Source organism: Saccopteryx leptura, chromosome 2 (genome assembly GCF_036850995.1).
Source record: "Saccopteryx leptura isolate mSacLep1 chromosome 2, mSacLep1_pri_phased_curated, whole genome shotgun sequence".
Classification (NCBI taxonomy): Eukaryota; Metazoa; Chordata; class Mammalia; order Chiroptera; family Emballonuridae; genus Saccopteryx; species Saccopteryx leptura.
Window position 1 is genome coordinate 188871508 of NC_089504.1, and position 23519 is coordinate 188895026.

The 23519-nt window shown below is 39.2% G+C and overlaps 2 protein-coding genes across 4 annotated transcripts in view; one reads left to right on the plus strand and one right to left on the minus strand.

Annotated features, from left to right (window-relative positions):
• RARRES1 (retinoic acid receptor responder 1) overlaps window positions 1–2148 on the plus strand; it is a 65028-nt gene extending 62880 nt beyond the window's left edge. The window contains exons 5-7 of one of the 3 annotated variants that reach the window (XM_066369850.1): window positions 180–242; window positions 324–462; window positions 1668–2145. In XM_066369850.1, the coding sequence (XP_066225947.1) occupies window positions 180–242; window positions 324–458 (198 nt within the window). In that variant the 3' untranslated portion in view covers window positions 459–462; window positions 1668–2145. Of the gene's footprint in view, window positions 1–179; window positions 243–323; window positions 1364–1667 lie in introns of those variants that run through there. The other 2 variants (XM_066369849.1, XM_066369851.1) reach the window with 2 other exon arrangements.
• A 3301-nt stretch (window positions 2149–5449) lies between these two features.
• Window positions 5450–23519, minus strand: part of GFM1 (G elongation factor mitochondrial 1) — a 57134-nt gene continuing 39064 nt past the window's right edge. Inside the window, exons 16-18 of the mRNA XM_066369853.1 lie at window positions 8220–8380; window positions 6437–6490; window positions 5450–6299 (exon numbers count right to left, since the gene is read on the minus strand). Of these exons, the coding sequence (XP_066225950.1) occupies window positions 6168–6299; window positions 6437–6490; window positions 8220–8380 (347 nt within the window). The 3' untranslated portion in view covers window positions 5450–6167. The remainder of the gene's footprint in view (window positions 6300–6436; window positions 6491–8219; window positions 8381–23519) is intronic.

The window sequence follows — 23519 nt, forward strand, 5'->3', positions numbered from 1 at the left end:
CAATCAGTAATCAAACAATAATAATCCATGACTTCCATATCACGATGCAGGATCTTGCCAAAAGGAAATGAGGTTAAAATCTAAGAGTGAGGAGATTCAAGGCATCTGTCCAATTTAAGATAAGCTTTCTGAATTCTGACCTAGTATAAACCTACCTAACTCTTTTTCCCTTCCTCTAGAGAACAAATGAGGATGCAATTGATTTTGATTATATTGTTCTACTTCATGAATTCTCGACACAGGTAAAACACAAAATTATATCTAGATTGGCTTTTTACCAGAAGTCTTTGCAGATCATAATGTTTAGAACTCTTATTTCCTAGGAAATCATCCCCTGTCGTGTTCACTTGGTCTGGCACCCTGGCAAACCACTTAAAGTGAAGTACCACTGTCAAGGGCCCCAGGCACCAGAAGAAGCCTCTGGAACTGAAGAAGGATCAGCTGTGGCACCAACATAACTTAGTAATTTCTGAAAAGAAAGAAAAAGATCTGCTTATCTCAAATTCTAAACAAAATGACTGTACCAAATAGCCTAAATCATTATTTAGTAAAATAGCTAAGATATAAGGCATTCTAGCAATTCAGGCAAGTCTGTGATGCTCAGAAATGAAAAGAGGTTGGAGTTTATAAAAGATAATATATTTATTTTTTATTATTATTGTTTTTTTTTGAATTTTTCTGAGGTTGGAAATGGGGAGGCAGTCAGACAGACTCCCGCATGCGCCCGACCAGGATCCACCTGGCGCGCCCACTAGGGGGCGATGCTCTGCCCATCTGGGGCATCGCTCTGCTGCAATCAGAGCCATTCTAGCGCCTGAGGCAGAGGCCACAGAGCCATCCTCAGCGCCCGGGGCCAACTTTGCTCCAATGGAGCCTTGGCTGCGGGAGGGGAAGAGAGAGACAGAGAGGAAGGAGAGGGGGAGGGGTGGAGAAGCAGATGGGCGCTTCTCCTGTGTGCCCCGGCCTGGAATCGAACCTGGGACACCCGCACGCCAGGCCGACGCTCTACCACTGAGCCAACCGGCCAGGGCCAAGATAATATATTTAGATGAGAACAAATTGTAGGAAAAATATTATCTGTGTAACAGGAATTTTACTATTTTTATGACTTCAAGCAAGTATTCTTTTATAGTTTGATAGCTTTTAAATAAATTTTTACATTTCTAAATATAATGTGTTAAATGTGTTTGTAGAGATTTGTCTATGTAGGCAAATTTTGTGCAAAGATGGGATTAAATGAATTCTTAATATTGTTTAATTCGTATTTTACAAATAAAAATATAGTGTCTTATAGATAAAGTGTCTGCAAACATGTATTAAATAGAACAGTGATATAATTGAAAGTAAGTATATCAAGAATTTACAATTTCCACTTTTAAGGACAATTTGGACCCAGTGTTGGTCTAAGTAATTTACAAAAGCAGACAATACAACCCATAGTCCGATTCAGTGGATTACCTCCCCAAGACGGACAGAATTGATCCAGGAAATGTGACCATCGTTTGCCTCTCAAAATGAGTTATCATTTAATGGAACACTTACGTCGGCACGTAAAGAACCCTTAGCCAGGTTCCTTGGCTAGTAAACTGGTTAGCTTTAAACTATTCCAAGCGCTCCCCCTTCTGGGAGCACAGCCACACCGTTCCTTTCCCTTTCTGTCCCTCCAGGTGCGGTTCCTTGCCACTTCCTCCTAAACTCTAATGGACTCCAAGAAACTGGCAGCCAGGAGAGCTGTGGGCAGCGCAGCTCATCCTGGGCTCACCCCTGAACCTGTCTCCACGGCCCTTGTTCTTCTCGCCCTCCAGCAAAGGCTTCCAAAGTGGCCCCACCCAGCCTCTCCTGCTGCTGCTTTAATCCTAGACCCTTCCTTATTTCACTTTAATATCCCCTCAAAAAAAAAAAAAACATTAAGTCTGCACTATTAAAAAATTGGAAAAATTTACAAAGAGAAAAAATTTAAAGATGAAGATTCTTACAAAATAAAAGATAGATGATACTATTAAGTTTTAATAGATCTAGTTTATATATTTTTCTGTTTAGAACTCCAACCCCTTTGCCATGGCCAGTTAGCTCAGTCAGTTCATTTAAGAGGGTCATCCCGAAACGACAAGGTTGCGGGTTAGATCCCTGGGCACACACGGGAAAGCAACCAATGAGTGTATGACTGAGTGGAACAACAAATGAATGCTTCCCTTTCCCCTCCCCTGTCTCTCTAAAAATCAATAAATAAAAAGTTAATTCTTGGTTGGATAGCTCAGTTGACTGGAGCATTGTCCCGAAGCTCCAGAGGTTGCTGGTTTGATCCCCGGTCAGGGCACATACAGGAACAGCTCAATGTTCCTGTCTCTTTGTCTCTCTCTAAAAAAAGAAAGAAAACAGGAAAAACCAAAACAAACAAAAACCCAACCCTTTACATTCAATTCATCTTCCCAACATCCACTTGATTTAAAGAATGGTAAGTATTCTGAAGCACTGGCAACAATCATTTCAAGAAAGCATTAGACCTCCAACCTGTGTTATAATGCAGAAAAAATACTTCTAAACTACCAATCTACAATATTAAAGCATGCCAAAACCAAAGGGTAAACTCCTCTAACTGAAGTTCCCTAAATAATCTTAAAAAAAAGGTGCCAAGAGCATTGTAATGGCATATTCAGTGTCCTGTGCCCTTTAATCACTCTTATAGTGTCACATTAAGGGATAGAAAGGGTTTCAGCTTTCCAGAGTCTCACCTCTCAGAGACTTGGTACACTTAGACTCAAGCACAACCACAATTCAATCAGGTAAGAGCTCTAAGGCAACCCTTTAACAGATTTCCTTCAGAATAATGGATTATGAAGGAGAATTCTACACAAACAGACACACACAAACACAATTTATCATTTATAAATTATAAAACAATTAATTTATAAATTCAAAAACCCACAAAAGTTAAACCTACTAAAAGTTTCTGTTAACACCGTTAGAATATCTTTCCCAGCACAAACTCTACAAGTGCTAATTTGATTTTATAATACTGTTTTTGCTAGCTTACAGCATAGAAAAATTACTTCACCTGCCTTGACATAACATGAAAAACTTTATGAATTCCCTAAGTTCTCTTGTCATTAAGCCAAAATCCTGACTCACTCTGAGCCAATGTGTCATCACATTCATTTTCCCAGCCTCGTGCGGAATACTAAGATATACCCAAAAGGACCAGGATTTTGTTTACATTCCTTTTGACTTTACTCACAGTTCATTTTTTCCTACCTGACTTATGAATTATTAGAAGTCAAAAAGTCAGTTGGAAGTGTCTATATTTGCCATTGAATGACAGTCCTTCATGACACGAGTTGATTACACCAATTTTTCTCAGCTTAGAACCTGTAGTGTGACCTTTCCTGGCTTTCAAAGTATTACAGTCACCTAGCATGCTGCCTGGCACTTAGTTGAATGAATACTCACAATAGATTGTCTTGAATATAATTACCTATTTCAGTGATATAACACAGAGTTATTTATTTGAAGACACTGGAAGCATCAATTAAAGATCTAATTCAACAATTTATAGTTTTAGCAATGCCAAGAGCTGTCTTGTACAAAGAGATGTATTCTTTTCTGTCGCATTTTACTACTACCTGGTGGCTGCCTAGTTTCATTGGCATCAATTTTAAGACTCATCATATTTCAAAAATATTAAAACTTCAGAATGGATTAAATTTTAGTGATTTTACAGCTAAACAATCTGACAGTGAGCAAGGAGGAAATAATAGAAAATTGTATTTCTTTAAAGGTAAAGTTACCAAATTCAGAAGCACTAGCCCAAACTTTATATGCTTATTATAATTGCGTGGAAAACTATTTTGGTTTTTTTAAAGATTTCATTTGTTGACTTTAGAGAAGGGAAAGACAGATAGAGAGAAAGGTGAGGGGGAAGGGGTGGGAAGCATCAACTCATAGCAATTGCTTCTCATATGTGCCTTGACCAGTCAAGTTGGGGTTTAAAACTGGCAACCTCAGCATTTCAGGATGATGCTTTATCCACTGCGCCACCACAGGTCAGACACGTGGAAAACTTTTGATCTTGATCCAGAGAATCAGACTGTCTAGGGTTGGCTGGGGTGTTCCTTTTAAAGCTCCCCAGGTGATTGCTGAAGTGTGGGCAGGAGACAATACTGCTTAGTGCTGCTCCCATTCTCCAACACAAGCGATACCGTCTTTCTTTAAATAAGCCAACAGTTATCATTCACAACAGTAGTATTTTTAAAAAATCCTCATTTACGAATATTCTCAATTTCTTTCTTGCTATAGACTTCGGCTGGTATGTGGTCCTTCCCAACTAAAACCAAACTAATGAGTTGGCAAGGCGTTGGGTTCTGGTCCTAGATATGTCATCTTCTTCATCACTCCTGCCAGCTAGCCGGGCTGTGTTGTGGCCTATGAAATGTTGTTGGATTAGATAACTATACTCTTTTCTGATATTATATAACCAAAATATTTAACAACTTAAAAACATCAACCATTGTCTATCTCAGTTCTAATTATTCTGACTGCTGGCAATAGCCAGAGGAAAGAAGCTAAGTTCTAAGGAAAGTATTTTCTCTCGGGATAGTATTCTATGTCATTTTGAGTAACATGAACCCTCATGTATACCAGTGTAACAGCACTGTTCAGGCTCAATGGGATTGCAGCCACAGCCACGTTCACGGGGAAGATGCACTTGAGATGACGGATCATCCATTTAAATTACCAACAGAAAACTGAATGAGCCGCATGGCCTTGCTGAGTGGTTGACCTTCTCTGCTTTTGCTTCCTCTATTACAGGACGAACACAATAGCATCTACTTTCATGGGGGAGCAGAAACTAAATCAGGCAATGCATTTAAAGAAAATGCCTTGAAAACATGTTCAATATTTTTTAAAAATCATTTCCTAGAAATCTTAAATTATAAAGCCAAATCTATAAATCAAGAAAAACAGCCTGACCAGGCAGTGGCGCAGTGGATAGAGCATTGGACTGGGATGCGGAGGACCCAGGTTCGAGACCCCGAGGTCGCCAGCTTAAGTGCAGGTTCATCTGGTTTGAGCAAAAGCTCACCAGCTTGGACCCAAGGTCGCTGGCTTGAGCAAGGGGTTACTTGGTCTGCTGAAGGCCCGCAGTCAAGGCACATATGAGAAAGCAATCAATGAACAACTAAGGTGTCGCAATGCGCAACGAAGAAAAACAAAAAAATTTACAAGTTATTTTATTTCTATTACTCATTAAGGGAAAGAACTGGGATGCGTCTGTCGCATCAGATGATTTCTGAATAAAGCAATTCTGAATATGGTAGAATTGCCAAGGAAGTCTACTCTGAAACACAAGCTTAACACTTGTTTTTTCCCAATCTCAGTGAATACATATGATAAATCCCAAAAGACTCAAATTCAATAAGCATTTAGAAGGTAAATGAAGCTGACGAGGAAGGAACTCTGAAAATTCTATTTTATTAATTAGAGCTGCAGAAACCTTAAGATGAACATAAACAAGAACTACATATGCAAGGGCCTGTTTTTTCCTCACAGGTCCACAAGATCATATGGAATACACTCTTAAACAAACAAAACAAAGCCTGCCTATTAAAAGATGGCACTCTAAGAACTGTCATATGTGCAGTTCACTTTCAAGTGTTCAGCAAAACAATAATTAAAAAAAAATTAAAAATATAAAAGTTTAAGACAAATAGAAAATAGACAAACTGATAAACCAAATATTACAAAACAAGTCATCTGACTAACAAATTGTTAACAACGCTGTTCACTGCTGAGTCTAATGGAAGGTATGGTATGTCTGTTCTTTGTACTGTTCTTTCAGCTTTTCATGTGAAACATTCTATGATAAAAATTTGGAAAGGAAGGTTACATACTTTCTAAGCTTAGAAGTGTAACTGATATGTTTATTCCCCTAAAATAAATATTAAATACATTTCAGTAATAATCACATTTAATTTGAGGTTTTTCAGTGAACTATAAAACCAGTCAATGGTCGAGATACACAGAGAATTAATTTTGATATGATAGGAGTTCTTGAATATAAAAGGCTTCTAAAATTTCTTGTTTCTGCCTGAATTCATTCCACTTGAAGCCATTAAAATATCTAAATCTTGCAGATTTAGTTAAAGTTAGTCAATGTAAGGGAGGCAAGTTTAGTTTTTGGCTTTCCCTTTTTTGACAGGAAGTTGACCTGTAGCTTCCAAATACTTATTAATGAGGTCCTCTTGTGTGGATGGTGAACATGGCTGGTATCGGCAGTACTCCATTGTGTACTCTCCCTTCCCCTGGGAGTTAAAAAAAGCAGAGATTTAAAAAAATATAAAAGTTTTTTATAACAATCGAGTAAAGTCATGTAAAAACAAGATGTCACGAATCTGATCATTTTGTAGGGCACTAAAGTCAAACTTAAAAGCTCGCTTACCTCTGTGCATGACCGAAGTTCAGTGGCGTAACCAAACATGTCATTTAGAGGGACCTGGAGACAAACACAGGAGCTAGTCAGCCCTGCTTATTGAAAAATATTTGAGAAAAGTACTGAGATGGCTTAGCCATTTGATTCCTTTAGACCAGGGGTCCCCAAACTTTTTACACAGGGGGCTAGTTCACTGTCCCTCAGACCGTTGGAGGGTCGGACTATAAAAAAACTATGAACCTATGCACACTGCACATATCTTATTTTAAAGTAAAAAAACAAAACGGGAACAAATACAATATTTAAAATAAAGATCAAGTAAATTTAAATCAACAAACTGACCAGTATTTCAATGGGAACTATGCTCCTCTCACTGACCACCAATGAAAGAGGTGCCCCTTCCGGAAGTGCGGTGGGGGCCAGATAAATGGCCTTGGGGCCACATGTGGCCCGCAGGCCGTAGTTTGGGGACCCCTGCTTTAGACTCAGGTTTCTACTAAGAACTAGAAGCCAAAGAGAAACATTTTTGTTTTACTGCAAGTGGAAATCTTATTTGAAAATAATTTGACAGTCACAATTAGAAACCCAATCTTCCAGTTTCACAGAGTGGTCATCACTGACAGCCCTCCCTCCTCATAGGTCCACAAGAAACATTTATACTCCTACAAGAAGGCAGCTACAAATTTGCAGAGCCCACAAACTGAAACAATCTCTACTCTCTCACCACTGAGCACAGCATTCAAAAGTGTTTCTGTGAAAATATTAAGGCAACTTTCCTTTGGACACCTCAATGATATGCTGATAGTAGCATCTTCTAAGAAGCCTTATAGAATGTGATAAAAACTTTCTCCCAGGAGATTGAAGTCAAGTAAGGTACAAGTAAGGGAATTAAATATCATCCCAATAAATACGATATAACATAATAAAGCAGCTATGCAAATAAAGCTATAATGAGAAAGAAAGGTAACTAATTATCTAAGCAAATGACATTCACAAAAGGCCTACATGAAATAAAACTTATTTTTAGCTTTTGCATTTAAGAGTTGCTCACTGCCTGACTGGTGAATAGAACAATTGACCTGGGACACTGAGGTCCTAGGTTCAAAATCCCAGGGTCATTGCAACCTTGAGCACAAGCTTATCCGGCTTGAGAACATGCTTGTCAGCTTGAGTTTAGGGTTGCCAGCATTAGCATGGGATCACCAAGATGATCCCATGGTGGCTGACTTGCACCCAAAGGTTGTTGGCTTGAGTCCAAGGATGCTGGTTTGAGCAAGGGGTCACTGGCTCAGCTGGAGCCCCCTGGTCGAGGCACATATGAGGAGCAATCAATGAACAACTAAAGTGCTGCAACTACAAGTTGATGCTTCTCATCTTTCTCCCTTCCTGTCTATTTGCTTAAAAAAAAAAAGGTGCTTTAACATCAAATTATAGAAATTGCTACATATATAAGCCACAAATTCAACACTCAAATAACCAGGGAAATGTGTCAATTCACTCTACAATCTCTCAAAACAAAAGCTAACTCTTAATTTCCTGCTGTAGTTAATAAAAGCAAGATTGGCCTTACCAGGCAGTGGCACAGTGGATAGAGCACTGGCCTGGGATGCAGAGAACCCAGGTTCGAGACCCCGAGGTCGCCAGCTTGAGAGCAGACTTATCTAGGCAATGAAGAACTGATGCTTCTCATCTCTCTCCCTTCCTGTCTGTCCCTATCTGTTCCTCTCTCTTTCTCTCTCTCTTTAAAAAAAAATAAATAAAAGCAAGACTGGCAGTGACCAACAGTACTTACATCAGCATACAGTGTAAAATAGTCCTCAATTCCGTCTTGTCCTTTGATTACCCCATGGCGTCGGTTAATTCCTGCAATCACTGCTCCCTGAAATTCATTTGGGGCCATAATCTCCACAGACATAACAGGTTCAAGAATACATAATGTTGCATTTGCCAAAGCTGGATTTAAAAAAATAAATAAATTAGAGGCCTGACCTGTGGTGGCGCAGTGGATAAAACGTCCACCTGGAATGCTGAGGTTGCCAGTTTGAAACTCGTTAAGTGCCTTGATGCTTCCTGCTCCTTCCCCACCTTCTCTCTCTCTCTCTCTCTCTCTCTCTCTCTCTCTCTCTCATATGGGAGTTGATGCTTCCTGCTCCTCCCCCACCTACTCTCTCTGTTTCTACTCACTAAAATAAATAAAAACAAAAGAAAATAAATTAGTTTAGTAATCTTTAAGCAAACTGGAACAGTTGTCTAACCAGATATACAAAAGGGAGACAGAAGGTACTCTCCCAAAAGCATACACACAAATGATGAGATTAAAATATTTAGTCTGGACTAATTTTTCTGGTAGCAGTAACAGTCATACTCTTCTAAATAGAAATTTAAATAAGACAAAACTTAGTTTTAGTATTAGTATCTCCATTATCATTTTATCCTTAAAAATCATTAAGCTGCAGAGTATAATATTAAAAGGGATCTTAAAACCATATTTGATCAAGTCCTTTACCATTTAAATTAATGCAGTCAAGAGTTACTTATTTGCCTGACCAGGCGATGGCAGCACAGTGGATAGAGTGTCGGACTGGGATGTGGAGGACCCAGGTTTGAGGTCCCGAGGTCACCAGCTTGAATGCGGGCTCATCTGGTTTGAGCAAGGCTCAGCAGCTTGGATCTAAGGTCCAAGCAAGGGGTCACTTGGTCTGCTGTAGCCCCACGGTCAAAGCACATATGAGAAAGCAATCAATGAACAACTAAAGTACCACAACGAAAAACTAATGATTGATGCTTCTCATCTCTCTCCGTTCCTGTCTGTTCCTATCTATCCCTCTCTCTGACTCTCTCTCTGTCTCTGGGAAAAAAATTTAAAAAGTTACTTATTCTTCAGGAGTAAAGACACTAACTGTTAAGTCTTTGGCCAAGGTAAGCCAGTTCTTTCTTGTTGGTCCCTGGGTGATAGTTATTTTTAACTATAACTATACAACAACTTTTACCACATGTGGGAGCAGGAGGAGGGTACCATTCATATACTTAGTGACAATAATCAAGTCTTGTCTGAGATGTCTTTCCTTTTCTAGACTGAACAATTTCCACATCTGATTGAGAATTAGAAAGACCAAATTTCTAGTTTCTACTCTGCCTCTAATAAGTTACATGCTTTTTGGAAAACACAATCTGTCCACATCTCAAGTTTCTTCACTTAAAATTAAAGACAATGGACTAGATACTAAAGGCCACTTAAGCACAAAAACCTAATGTGCATGTCCATGTTTATTTGTTTTTTTTATTTATTTTATTTTATTTATTTATTTGCTTTCATTTTTCCGAAGCTGGAAACGGGGAGGCAGTCAGACAGACTCCCGCATGCACCCGACCGGGATCCACCCAGCACACCCACCAGGGGGCGATGCTCTGCCCCTCTGAGGCGTCGCTCTGTTGCATCCAGAGCCATTCTAGTGCCTGAGGCAGAGGCCACAGAGCCATCCTCAGCACTCGGGCCATCTTTGCTCCAATGGAGCCTCCGCTGTGGGAGGGGAAGAGAGAGACAGAGAGGAAGGAGAGGGGGAGGGGTGGAGAAGCAGATGGGTGCTTCTTCTGTGTGCCCTGGCCGGGAATCAAACCTGGGACTCCTGCACGCCAGGTCGACGTTCTACCACTGAGCCAACCGGCCAGGGCCATGTTTATTTTTTTTTATCCCACTTAATACAAACCAGAGCACTTTCTGTTATGACAAATGCTGATTGAGATTTAAATATAACAATGTGAAGAATAAAACTTCAAACATTCATACCTAATTTGAATGTTATGATAGTACAAAATAATACTTTAGGCTCACACTGGAAGAATTATCTCTACATAAAAACTTTAAGCAAAACACAGAAAATATGACAAAGAAAATATTTGTTTTAAAATAATCATAAATTTCCAATATTATAAACATCAATTTGTTTATAATAAATTCAGAATTATTCTTGTATGAATATTAAAGCACTTCTTCTAAAGACACTATAAGCTTAACTGTAATAATTATTATAAGAGCAGTTAAAATACTTGCATTTCTTTGAAATATTTTCTAACTCAAATTATAACCTAGCTCAGACCTACTTTTGGTTAATTGGTCCTAATTAGTGAATACTGCTTTGAAAAAAAAAATGAACTTTGTATCTAATTCTCAATCAGCGGTAGAAATAACTCCTAATCTTCATTAGCCAAACCCTGCAGAACACTACACAGACATTTAAAGCAGAAGACTTAACAACTCTAGACTGTAAAAATAGGTCTATTTCTGTTACTTCTTGGGTTACCGCAATAGCAGAGAGAGCTTCCTTGACTCTAAATAAATGCATTAGGCACCAAGAAAGAGAGAAGTGAGCAGAGGAGACATGTTAAGATTTAGTTACAGATTACCTAATGTTTTCAACAGGTCAGTAAGTAATATAAAAGAGCTATGCTGTGGCAGGGTCATACTGAAAGGGAAAGAAGGGGCTAATATATGGTGTCCATCACTTAATTGTTGAGAACAGCTTGTTTTCACTTTCATATTCCTTCACCCTTACTCACTTCCGAATAACCTCTACATTATCCATTATCTATTATCCATGCCTTCCTCTGACCTTGTTCCGTCCAACAAGACTCCAGAGCTAATTTGCCTTGCCATTTTTCAACAGTCAGATAGATGACAGCCAAGTCCAAAAACCAATGTTTTTCAAGCACATCTGTGTGGTCTGTAGCTTTTCAACGTAAAAAATAAAAACACTAACACCATCATAGGAGCTTTTCTATCTAAAGTGATGGGTATAGGAGGTAATGTTTCTTTGTGTGTGTGTGTGTGTGTGTGTGTGTGTGTGGCAGAGACAGGAAGAGTCAGAGAGAGGGACAGAAAGACAGGAAGGGGGAGATATGAGAAGCATCAATTCTTTGTTGCGGTTCCTTAGTTGTTCACTGATTGCTTTCTCATATGTGTTTTAACCGGGGGCTACAGCAAAGTGAGTGACCCCTTGCTCAAACCAGCGACCTTGGGCTCCAGCTGGCGACCTTGGGGTCTCGAACCTGGGTCCTCCACATCCCAGTCCGACACTCTATCCACTGCACCACCACCTGGTCAGGCAGGAAGTAATGTTTCTATTTCAGCCCACCAGGAATGTCTACAGCACCAGGATGAACGCTGAACATGGTGTGTGAGGAGGTAGTCACTGGCCAGGACTCTGGTGTGTTTTTCAAGCACATCTGTGTGGTCTGTAGCCCACTCTGGTTTAGCCCTCAGCTCCACCACTAGCTAGCACAATATATAACACATAAGTGATCAGTAAATGTCATTATAACCAATCCTGAGACGACAAGCTGAGGAACAGCAGGCATGGGTAGTGCTAGGTCAAAGGTAGTATGAAGGGAAGAGCGATCAGCATTCACTATGCTCAAATATGCATGTGCAAGTGGTTTCAAGCACATTCCCATTCACTGCAGTGGGATGACTGTCTCCAAACATCATCCTTGACAGCATGCTTCACTCCTCCAGACAGGAGATTCGAAGCTTCTGAGAAGGAAAACCTGGTGAGAGAACTCAGTGGGACTGATAGAATTGAGGCTCGGCAATTTCATGAACTGTCAGGTTGCCCTGACTGCTTTGAATGTTATTGAGAACCGCTTTTGTGAGAAAAGAGAAAATTGCATATTACTAGCCCTATAGAAAGCTCATGAATTTGTAAGGTGATTAACAAAAAAATATCAAGAACCAAACCCTAAAGCAGGGGTCTCAAACTCGCGGCCTGCCGAATAATTTTGTGCGGCCCACAGACTAATCCACGAAGTTCAAAATATTTTGGATAAAATTAAGTAAGCCTAGGGGCCTACTTGTATTTTTCATTTCTCTAGCATCCTAGCTAGATATTAGCTTAGTTAACAACAGTTGTGATGCGAACTACACTTTCTGGTCGTTTTGTGACACTGAGTAAACTGCATGTACGATTGTGCTTGTTGTACTGATTTTTTTTTGTTTTCAACTGCAGTGAGAAAAGTGTTGCGTAACAGTTGCCTTTTGTAGACCTAGTGCGGCCCGCCAAACAGCTGTGATCTTGCTCTGCGGCCCACATGCTGAGTTGAGTTTGAGACCCCTGCCCTAAAGGGTAACTTCTTTAATAAGCAGCACTCCTATGTCTTGGTGCACCCAGGTGTAAAGCTTTTTAAACTGAATGTTAAAAAAATTTTTCAACACTTAAAAAAACAAAAAAGTCCCAATGATTTCCCATTTCCATACAGTAAGTATGAAGCAGCAGAGGCAGTATTCAAACTCAAAGCCCAGCATGTAACTGGGCAGGAGATCAAATAAGGGGCCCTGTTGAGTAAAATGAGCTAACTGTGACTCTGGGTTGGCCTTTATTTCTCTTATAGAGTACTACAAGCTCAATGTTTCTGGAAGACCAAGCATAGTGCTCTTTCTAAAATTTGGCCATAGAAAATGATAGCAAGGGCCTTATCTATAAGGTGAAACATGCCACAATGAACATTCAATTTCACATTGCAGTTTCAGTTACATCACTGATTAATCTCAGGTTCCAAGTTTAAACTGTGACTGAAAACAGTTCTAGTTCTCATTTTTTAACGAAAAATACATGAGAATTTAAACAATTTTTCTTCCAATTTTAATAATAGACAATAGTTAATAAGTATAAGCTATTTTAATACTAAGTTCATCTATCAACATTTTTATTCTGAAACTCTCATGTGGCATTCAATGAGATGTATGCTTAAAAGCTGATTTTCTTACTGAGCTTGGCATAAACTTTTTTTGTTTTTAATTTATTCATTTTACAGAGGGGGAAAAGAGAGAGGGAGAGAAGGAGGGAGACAGAGAAAAAGAGATAGAAGTGGGGGAGGAGCAGGAAGCATCAACTCCCCTATGTGCCCTGACCAGGCAAGCCTGGGGTTTTGAACTAGAGACCTTAGTGTTTGAGGATGACGCTTTATCCACTGTGCCATTACAGGTCAGGCAGCAAAAATTTTCTTTTACCCTTTATATTTGTCTTTCGTTCATGAAAAAATAAGAATTAGATGAAGAAACAACAAAATGATTCATTTTTCATGCTAGCACCTTGCTTATTTGCACGTTTACCTGGCAAAAACAAAACAAAACCTCACAAAAACAAACAAAAAACCCTCAAAACTTCTCAATTCAGTTATCAGCTAATTCTTTTCCTTAGCACACCCAACAGGCAATTAATTATACTTCATAATATTTATACACTTAAATAATTAAAAATTAAATGATACATATTCAACTATTTAATTTCATATAGACTTCTCTCATGGATGTATATGTATATATTATAAGCATATACATCTATATTTATTATATTTAATATAAAACAATTTAAAAAGATGAGGCTTGCTTGACCAGGCGGTGGCTCAGTGGATAGAGCACGGAACTGGGACGCAGAGAGCCCAAGTTCAAAACCCCAAGGTCTCCAGCTTGAGCGCAGGCTCATCTGGCTTGACCATGGGCTCACCAGCTTGAGTACGGGGTCACTGACTTGAGCAAGGGATCATAGACATGACCCCATGGTCGCTGGCATGACCCCAAGGTCACTGGCTTAAAGCCCAAGGTCACTGGCTCGAGCAAGGGGTCACTCGCTCTGCTGTAGCCCCTCAGTCAAGGCACATATGAGAAAGCAATCAATGAACAACTAAGGTGCTGCAATGAAGAATTGATGCTTCTCATCTCTCTCCCTTCCTGTCTGTCCCTATCTGTCTCTGTCTCTCACTCTCTGTCTCTGTCATAAAAAAATAAAAAGATGAGGCCCTTTGTTAATTGATAATCACACCAGTTCTCTGGCTTTAAGTAACCTCTAAACTCAGTCTCCAGGAAAGCTACCAATTTCCAGTTGAGAACCAGCAGAGAACTACTGGTAATTTCTAATTTGTTTCAACTGTACTTTTAATAAGTATCACACTTTTTTTGGTAAATACATACATTTGCCATACCATCACCTTGTACACTTTAAGTATGTTATAATTTTATTAATTACACCTGAATAAAGCTAAAAGGAAAAGAATATGAAGTGAGTATAACTTCTGTCAGTATAAAATTTAGTAAAGTAGTAAAAAGAGGACAAGAGGCAGGCGTTTTAATCTCCACTGAGTCTAAATCTTATTTTGTGACTTTATTCCCCTTTTTCCTACTAATGTAATCTTCATATTGTGACAGGATTTCTAGATCATAGATTTCGATTAAGAGATATCTGGCATAATGAAATTGGGAGGATTCTATCTCTCTTCCACAGCTGAGAAAGAAAAATACAAATTACTAATGCCTCCCATTAGTTTCAGTCAAATAAGAAATTAGCAATCTGGTCAAGGTTTAAGCAACCTTTTCCAACCACTGCCCTACCTGATCACAGATGCAAACAGAACATTTTTGAAATGTTTTGTGAATCCTGATATAATTCTCCTAAAGCCACTTACAAATGACCATGTAACAGATAAGGGTGTCAGAAGCCAATCAACAGCTGCTGGTCGACAGCAAAGAAGATCAACAGCTGCTGGTCGACACCAGTCACAGCAAAGAAGATCAACAACTGCTGGTTGACACAGTCATAGCAAAGAAGAGGTACAATGATACTTCCCCCTTTAACTTTTTGAATTAATTTGGTTTTTTATCCCCCCCTTTCTGGGTGTGTGCACGATCATTTATGGCACAGGGATAATAGCACCGTGCTTTCCCTGCTGATTCGCAGTGATTTTTCTGGAAATAAGACAGGGTGTGAATTCCACAGAAAAGCCTATAAACCCCCTTGCCTGGGCCCATAGACATAGGAGGCTGGCTATGATACCCCCCCCCCCAAAAAAAAAAGGCTAAGTCTGTAGGAAAATTCCCTCCTATAAATCATGATAGGAAAAATAGATTGTGACGTATGAATTGGTAGGAAACAGTAACTATACACAAAAGCACCTTCACTTAATCCATTACTTTACCTCCCTCGCCTTTTCATATAATAGAATAGAAAACCTTTCCATTCCTCTTGCATACCTGACCTGCAGGTGGTGGAACACTCGGAGAAAAATAAAGTTAGAACTTAACTAGTATATGAATATAGTAGACAAATAAAATTTGACAAGACAATAGGCCATTAGGTAAGGTAGAGTTATTAATCAATACTGACCTTTTGGAAGCTTGCATAAAAACCATTGTTGCTGTTTACAAGTTATTGTATAACTGTACTTAGAATGACTTACCACCTGATTATAGAAATGTACTAACCGTTGCCTAGAAATATGTAACCATAGTGAAACAAAAACAATTATTAATCAATGTATTCTGTATACCATGTGATTATAACTTAGTGTGTGTGTATAAAAATAAAGCTGTACTAGCCATTGGCAGAGATGCCTGGCAGTTAATGCTAAAGCATTCGGCTCTCTCACTTGTTTCGTGCGAGGCCATCCATTCCTGTGGGACCCCTGGATCTCCTCCCGGGGCTGGACCCTGACATATGGGAGAGATGACAAAGAGAATGAGCTTTCTGGCTTCAGGACACACCTTTAAAGTTTCTTGGTTTAATAACCCTGATGTCAAATCACTGTGTTGTCATTTGCTTTTCTATCTTAAAAAAATGAATCAAATACATTTGCAAATTGCTTAGGGCTCTGTTTCATAAGGGTTTTAATATATATATGTCTGAATGAGAGAGGATGACAATTTTAGCAGCTTAGCAAGAAGTCTGCACTGTATGTTTTACTGAATTCTTTCAAAATACTTTGCCTTCCTCAAAATGCCTGAATATTCTGTTGTAAGGTATCAAAGGTTACAGAATTAATATTAATATTTTAGAAAGCTTAAAAACCATTTTATTAATTTGGGCAATGCATGCAAGAAGATTTTGTAAATGATCTTGTACTTGTGTGATTAGCATAAAACCAAGATGGCCGATGGCATTGTGTTGTAAATGTCAAGGGGAAGGAGACTTGGATTCTCTGACCTTCCACCACACCTGTGGGGAAATGGGTGAATAGTTAGCCAGGTGCAGGCAGAGAAAGATTAAATTAAACCTTTTCTTATATTAATGGGCCATTTACAGGCATTTGTCCCCATGTAAACTACCTCTCTCCTCCTGAAAGCATGTAGTTAGTGTATGTATTTCTGGACAAAGGAATAGCAAATGAACACTAGAAAATATAGGAATGTCTTTTAATATGTAAAGTGACGTTTTTACCATTGTGTTACCTTGTAAGTTTTAATGTGAAGAAACGTCTTTTTATGAATCCTATAGACAGATGTTATAAACTTGCTAATGAATTGTGTCCCATCCCCCCTCCATCCTTTTCCCAAACCCGTGTAGGTGAAAACAAAGGTTATAAGCTTATGCCGTGGTGTCAGGCTTTTTCCTCACCCATGTATAATTAAGGGTATACAACCAGCCCCTAGAATATTATAGATACGATTTCAGACTGCCCCATGTAAGCTATATGCAGCCAACATATTTAATAAATTTCCTCCTTTAATAAAACTTCAAAAACTTATTTGGACTTGGTGCCTCTATGAAAACCCGCAGAATTGTGGATTGGGTACTTTATAACATTTGGCACACACACAGGGCCTATGGTGTGTCATGACACCAGGCAGAGGCACCTCAAATCGGCTGGTCTCTCCAGGAGGCTGCCTGGTCCCACTTGAATCTTGAGGAGAGGCGCCACCTGACACTTTTCAGGGCTCCCGGTCTTCCTGTGCGACTGGACAGTTCTCCAGTAGACACCCCTGGTTCCCAAATTCAACAATTTGGGACTATTCAGCAGAGAACTCGAGGAGGTAGGTAAAGCAACTCTTTATGCTTTACTGAATTTTCTAGCTTTCCTCTGAACTCTTGCTTTTGCTTCTTTATGTTTTGGGGTACGGCGAAATAGATCAGACGTGGTCGGCATGTTCGCAGTACACTCTCCAAGACTGAGGCGTCGGTGGAGAGTTCCTAGGTCCTGCCTCGGACTCTAGGGGATATCTGCTCATACTCTGGAGGGACATTAGTGGGAACTGAGTGGACCAGGTCCACCAGTTCTGCCTCGGGCCTTCAGAGACGTCAGTGGGGACTTCATTTGTGCTCTAGGAAGGTATTGTGGAGATTGGGTCTGTCCAGGATTAGTCAGTCTCGCATCCCACTGAATCAGTGGAGACTGAGCTAACCTGGACTGATTAATCTCGCCTCGGACTTCCGGAGACTTCTGTCTGTTGAGATCTCAGTCTTTGTTTTAATGTTTCTGTCTAAAATCCCCGGTTAAGAAATCTCTGGTGCCTAAGCCGAAGTTCCAGGAACACGGCTAGGAGAACACCTGAGAGGCCTCAAGGAGGAGCCCTTCCCTCGTCTATGAAAGGGTGCTCGTGTGTGTCTGTGTGTATGTGAGTGTGTGTGTGTTTAAGTCCTTTGTTTAATGTCTAATGTCTTGTTTTAAAGCCTGGCTTCGGCCTTTTGTTTTAAAATTGGAAGCTTCTCACTAAAAAGCAATCTCAAATGGTGACTTGTATATACTGAAGATTTTCTTATTTCTTCAAGAGATCTCTTGTGACATTTCACGGTTTGGACCCCTCTGCCCTGCTCCACTGCATATCTTCTCTTGGATTCAGAATCTCTGGCTACAAGGGGCCCTGTTAGATTTCTCCTCTAAAGGAAATTATTCTTTTCTGTTGGCTTCTTCACCTTGTCTTGTGTAATAATATCTCTATAGTCAAACACCCTCTTATTTTGGGTACTAGTTAATTATCTGTCTTCTCTTTCTTGCTTTAGTGGTACACTAATTCTTAGATTCTCCTGAAATAAGTTTCAGTTTTGTAATAAGTAGTAGCAAACGGGACTTTTAACCCCCAGATAATAAGGACAGTCTGGAATAGTGATTAGAAACCCAGGTTGTCCTGATCAGTTTCCATACATTGATTGGTGGCTAAATTTAACAATGAATTCACCACAGTGGCTTAAAACATGCTTGATACAAAGCAGGTGCCACATCTTCTTGGTCATGCAAAATTTGAGTCAAAAACAGGATAAAAGAATAACAAGCAATAGTAGCAGCATTGCAAGAGACAAACTCTTCTAAGGATAAGGGACCCTCAGAGGAGGAAGGAGAGTTCTCCGAGGCACGTGAGGACATAGTTACCCTTGAAAAGGATTATGAGGAAGAAAAAGAGAAAGAGAACAATTCAAAGAAGAGTAAGATTCTGCTAGGAAAGAATCAATGTGCTTATTTCAGGAAGGAGGGGCACTGGAAAAATAAATGTCCCAGGTTACAAGCAGCTAAGGGGAAGAAAGAAAAGCAGAGCCCACAAATTGAAAGTGTTTCCCCAGCCTCTGGAGCCAAAAGACTAGCAAATAGGCAGTTTGAGTAAAAGAAAAGCTGAGCTGGGATGCATGGTGTGCGGACCGAGCGGGTGGGGATGCGGCTGAGGAGAGGCAAATGTACGCATGCCCCCTCCCCGTCGCTCTCCAGTCTCCACCAGCGCTGCACCCGAGCAGAAGGCAGACAGTGAACAGCAAACCAAGTACCAAGAGATGAGCCCCACCGCCTCTAGGCGCACGGTTAGGTTAGGATTCAGCCTGCTGTGTGTGGAGTGATAGGGAAAAGCAATAAAGTAAGGGTGAGATAATTATTAAAAATATAGAATGGAAACTAGTTTCAAATATCCACCTACTGACCAAAAAAGGTTTTGCCCATTTGAAAAATACAGGGTAGGAAAAGTATTAAAAATTAGAACCTTGCTTTAGAAAAATCTTAAAGGAGAGAAAAAGAATTTAGAAATTAACAAACTGTAGATGTGGACCTTGCTAGTTAATTGGCAGTTTCTTAAGTTAAACTACAGCTCCAGAAGGAGTAATAGAATCATAAGTAATAGGATTATAGGGAATAGAATTATTAGAAATAAGCCCTTTGTAAATTGGCAATAGTGGCTTGTTGCCCTCCACTAGTGTAAAAGTTAGAGAAAAAGGTTCCAACACTCTCCCATGGGCCAAGGGGGTGTTAGGTTCTCTTCAAGTCTCTCAGTTACGTAGAAGGCATGGAGTTTATAAAGGAGACCCACTGCATTAGCCAAATAGTAAAAATTGTAAAAAGAATTTTCAGGGAATTGCAGGAAAAATTGGAAACCTCATATAGGCTAAAGCAGCCCACTGTTAGGAAGGTAAATTTATAAAAACTGTATTTTTATTTGCTGCTTTTATTGTAAGAAATAAAGCTAAATAGCTGCCGGGGAAGGGAATGGAAGTCGGCTGGGTTTTTGGAAATGCTAGGTCCAAACGCCAGCCCGTCCACGCCACCTCTTCCATGACAACCGTGTCCCTAATCTGGGGCAAAGGAGAAGGGAATGGGAGCCCTGAGAAAGTGCCGCTTTGGGACTGAGCCCGGAGCCTCGCTGTTGCTGTCATCCTGTGCTTGGCCGGGCTAGGATTCAGTCAGCCCTCTAGTTGTGCAAAGAGAGACAGACACATGGAATGTCTCTTCCTTTCCCCCTCTCCTAAGAACTCTGGTCGGCAAACTGCCACTCGCAAACAGCTCGTGGGCCATATCGACCTTTTTGCCCTCTTAGGTATAGCTCTCCAACAGAGTGCCAAGTGCGGGCGCTGCCTCAGTAGGGAAGGTGCCTACATATATAGTTTAAATTTAAAAATTTGGCTCCTAAAAGAAAATTCAGTTATTGTACTGTTAGTAATTAGCTCTAGTAACTAACAGGTTTTCCGACTACTGGGTTAGGAATAGTGACTTATTGTTCCCCCACTATTGTGTATAAAGTATTTTCCATGTTAAAATGCATATGTTATTTCAAAGGCCTTTTGTTAATTCTTTCTTTGCTGTTTTATAGCCTTGTAATATTAGAATCTTAGTTTAAATATTAGGAGTTATTAATAATGTCTTTTTATGTAATGTTTAGTCTATTATCATTTTGCAACAATATTATTAAATAATGCTAGGTAATCTAAGAAAAAGGGAGTCATATCCTGGAACTCTTGCAAATCTATTTTATCATGCTTTTGTTAAAATTTCTTTTGAATACTAATGTACTGAATTATTCAGCAGCAAAGAGACTCTGGGATTCTAAAGGAGGCACCAAAACCTGTTTTTCTTGATTTAATCCAACTAATAACACTGCTTGTGTCTTCCTCCAAGAGTTTATATACATAGAAAAGGGTTCTCACGCCCCTCAGCGAGATCTTCTGAGCATGGCTTTTAAGGTCTATAATGACCAAGAAAGGAGATAAAAAAGGCAAATAAGGCCCAAAAGAGATCAGGAAAATACCAGCATTTGGCATATACCCTTAAAGTCTTCAACACCCCAAAGGGGCTTCATAGGATTCCATCAGGGCCCTGCTTCAAGAATGGAAAGAAAGGTCATTAAGCTGCAGCCTGCTAGGCTTCTCAGCCCCACCGGGGGACATGCCTTTGCTATAAAAAAAAAAGAAAAAAAAGAAAAAAAAGAGGGACATGAGAAGGTAAGCTGCCCCCTTGCTCCATGGAGGGAGGGTTAAGTCTCTTCCAGCCCTAATCCAGCTACTTGTGACCTGACCTTGCCCAGCCTACTGGGACCTGCCACTGAAGGATTAAAGGTTGGACCCTATCTCAGGACACCGTTTACAAGCCTAAGATATTTCTTCCAAGCAGCAGGTAAAACTGATCTCGTTTCTTATAAACACAAGGGCCATTTACTATGCCTTGCCTAAATATTTGAGTTTTATTTATCCCTCAAAGATCTTTACTAGGGGTAATAGTCTGATTTTGTTGCTTTATTTAGTGTACAGTGTCTCTTGTCTCAATGCCCCATGCCTATTGTAGGCTGGGACCCAATCCTAATTCTAATTAAAAGCAATGATCATTAGAACTTAAACTCTAGCTGGAAAGTGTAGAAATGTGACCAGGGTTCCAGTGCCTTGTAGACTTTTTCTGAATATGTATGACTCATGCTCTTTAAGACATTTCTTAGACTGAAATAGAAATTAGGTTACACTTGTAAATAATATAAAGCAGCAACAGTGTCAACATAGATTTAGTGAAATTACATTAACGTGTTAAGAACATTTGTGACTGTAAGAATTTTATTTTAGATCCTGTTATATTAGTTAGAATTTTATTTTTGTTTAATAATCTAGTAGGCTTTACTCATTTTATTGTATTAGGACATTTGTTATAATATTTGTTAACATTAATTGTTTGAATCTTATTGTTTGTTTTATATTTTTCTAATCTATCTCAAAATCGAAACATAGTAATTCAAATGAATTGATGCCACCCCAAAACAGTGGGGTCTTAAGACCCTTATTGCCAAAGGTTTATTCAAAATTAATTAGAAAAGATTTTAAAAACAGAAAAGAAAGGAATTTTCTCAGATAAACATTTAGAAATACCTAAAATAGACTTTAATAAAATAATTGACAATTGTTAGGAAATTGCTATATATGTTTCTTTCCAGGTTTAGCTTGCTCATTCTAGTATTGGACCTGCATTCGTGTCCACAGTCTCAAAGCTAGTAGGAAAGTAACTCAATATTAATTAGGAGCTAATTTAAAGTTACACTGTACCCACAGGTACCCAAAGGTTCAGGGCAAGTAAAATTGCATGAATCAAATAGTAAAGGAAACGTAACCACCTCTTTCCTAAATACTTGCAGAATTTACAGGTTACTCAGCAAACTGTTCAAAAGACTGTCCCAGAGATGCTTCCAACATTATTAGGAGACCCAGTGCATCACCCAGGGACTAGCTCTCACATGGACGAGTCCACACTGTGATCCTGACAACTCCCACTGCTGCCAAAATAGAAGGCGTGCCTTACTCCAACCACAAACCGGAAGCTGGTTGGTCTACATATGGCAAATACATGAAGAAATTCACTAAGGACTCTTTTTAATCAGACTTTGGGGAAAAGGGAAACTAGGGTAAAAAGAAAACCAGCTTGATTGTCACTAAAAGTTAAAGGTTTTAAAATTAAGAGTTCTGACTATAAGTAAATTGTTACAAATGCCAGTTAATTTTATGTAAGTTACAAAAGGTTTGTGCAGTTTATAGAAAATCAATCAGTAATATTTTTTCTTTAGTGAACTGTATTGCTATTAATGCTGTCTGTTAAATAACTGTTACATGTTATGAGTTAATATTCCTAGACAACAGCCTTATGCTCTTCAGTAAACTAAGTCAAGGATTTGACTTAGGAAATAAAAACAGTGGGGATTGTTGTAATGTGTCAAAGGTTACAGAATTAATATTAATATTTTAGAAAGCTTAAAGAACATTTTATTAATTTAAGCAAGGCATGCAAAAAGATTTTGTAAATGATCTTTGTACTTGTGTGATTAGCATAAAACCAAGTTTATAACCTTTGTTTTCACCTTTACAGGTTAGGGAAAAGGATGGAGGGGGGATGGCATTGTGTTGTAAATGCCAAGGGGAAGGAGACTTGGATTCTCTGACCTTCCACCACACCTGTGGGGAAATGGGTGAATAGCTAGCCAGGTGCAGGCAGAGAAAGATTAAATTAAACCTTTTCTTATATTAATGGGCCATTTACAGGCATTTGTCCCCATGTAAACTACCTCTCTCCTCCTGAAAGCATATAGTTAGTGTATGTATTTCTGGACAAAGGAATAGCAAATGAACACTAGAAAATATAGGAATTCTTTTAATATGTAAAGTAACATTTTTACCATTGTGTTACCTTGTAAATTTTAATGTGAAGAAATGTTTTTTATGAATCCTATAGACAAATGTTATAAACTTGCTAATGAATTGTGTCCCATCCCCCCTCCATCCTTTTCCCTAACCTGTAAAGGTGAAAACAAAGGTTATAAACTTATGCCGTGATGTCAGGTTTTTTCCCCACCCATGTATAATTAAGAGTATATAACCAGCCCCTAGAACAGGGGTCCCCAAACTTTTTACACAGGGGGCCAGTTCTCTGTCTCTCAGACCGTTGGAGGGCCGGACTATAAAAAAAACTATGAACAAATTCCTATGCACACTGCACATATCTTATTTTAAAGTAAAAAAACAAAACGGGAACAAATACAATATTTAAAATAAAGAACAAGTAAATTTAAATCAACAAACTGACCAATATTTCAATGGGAACTATGCTCCTC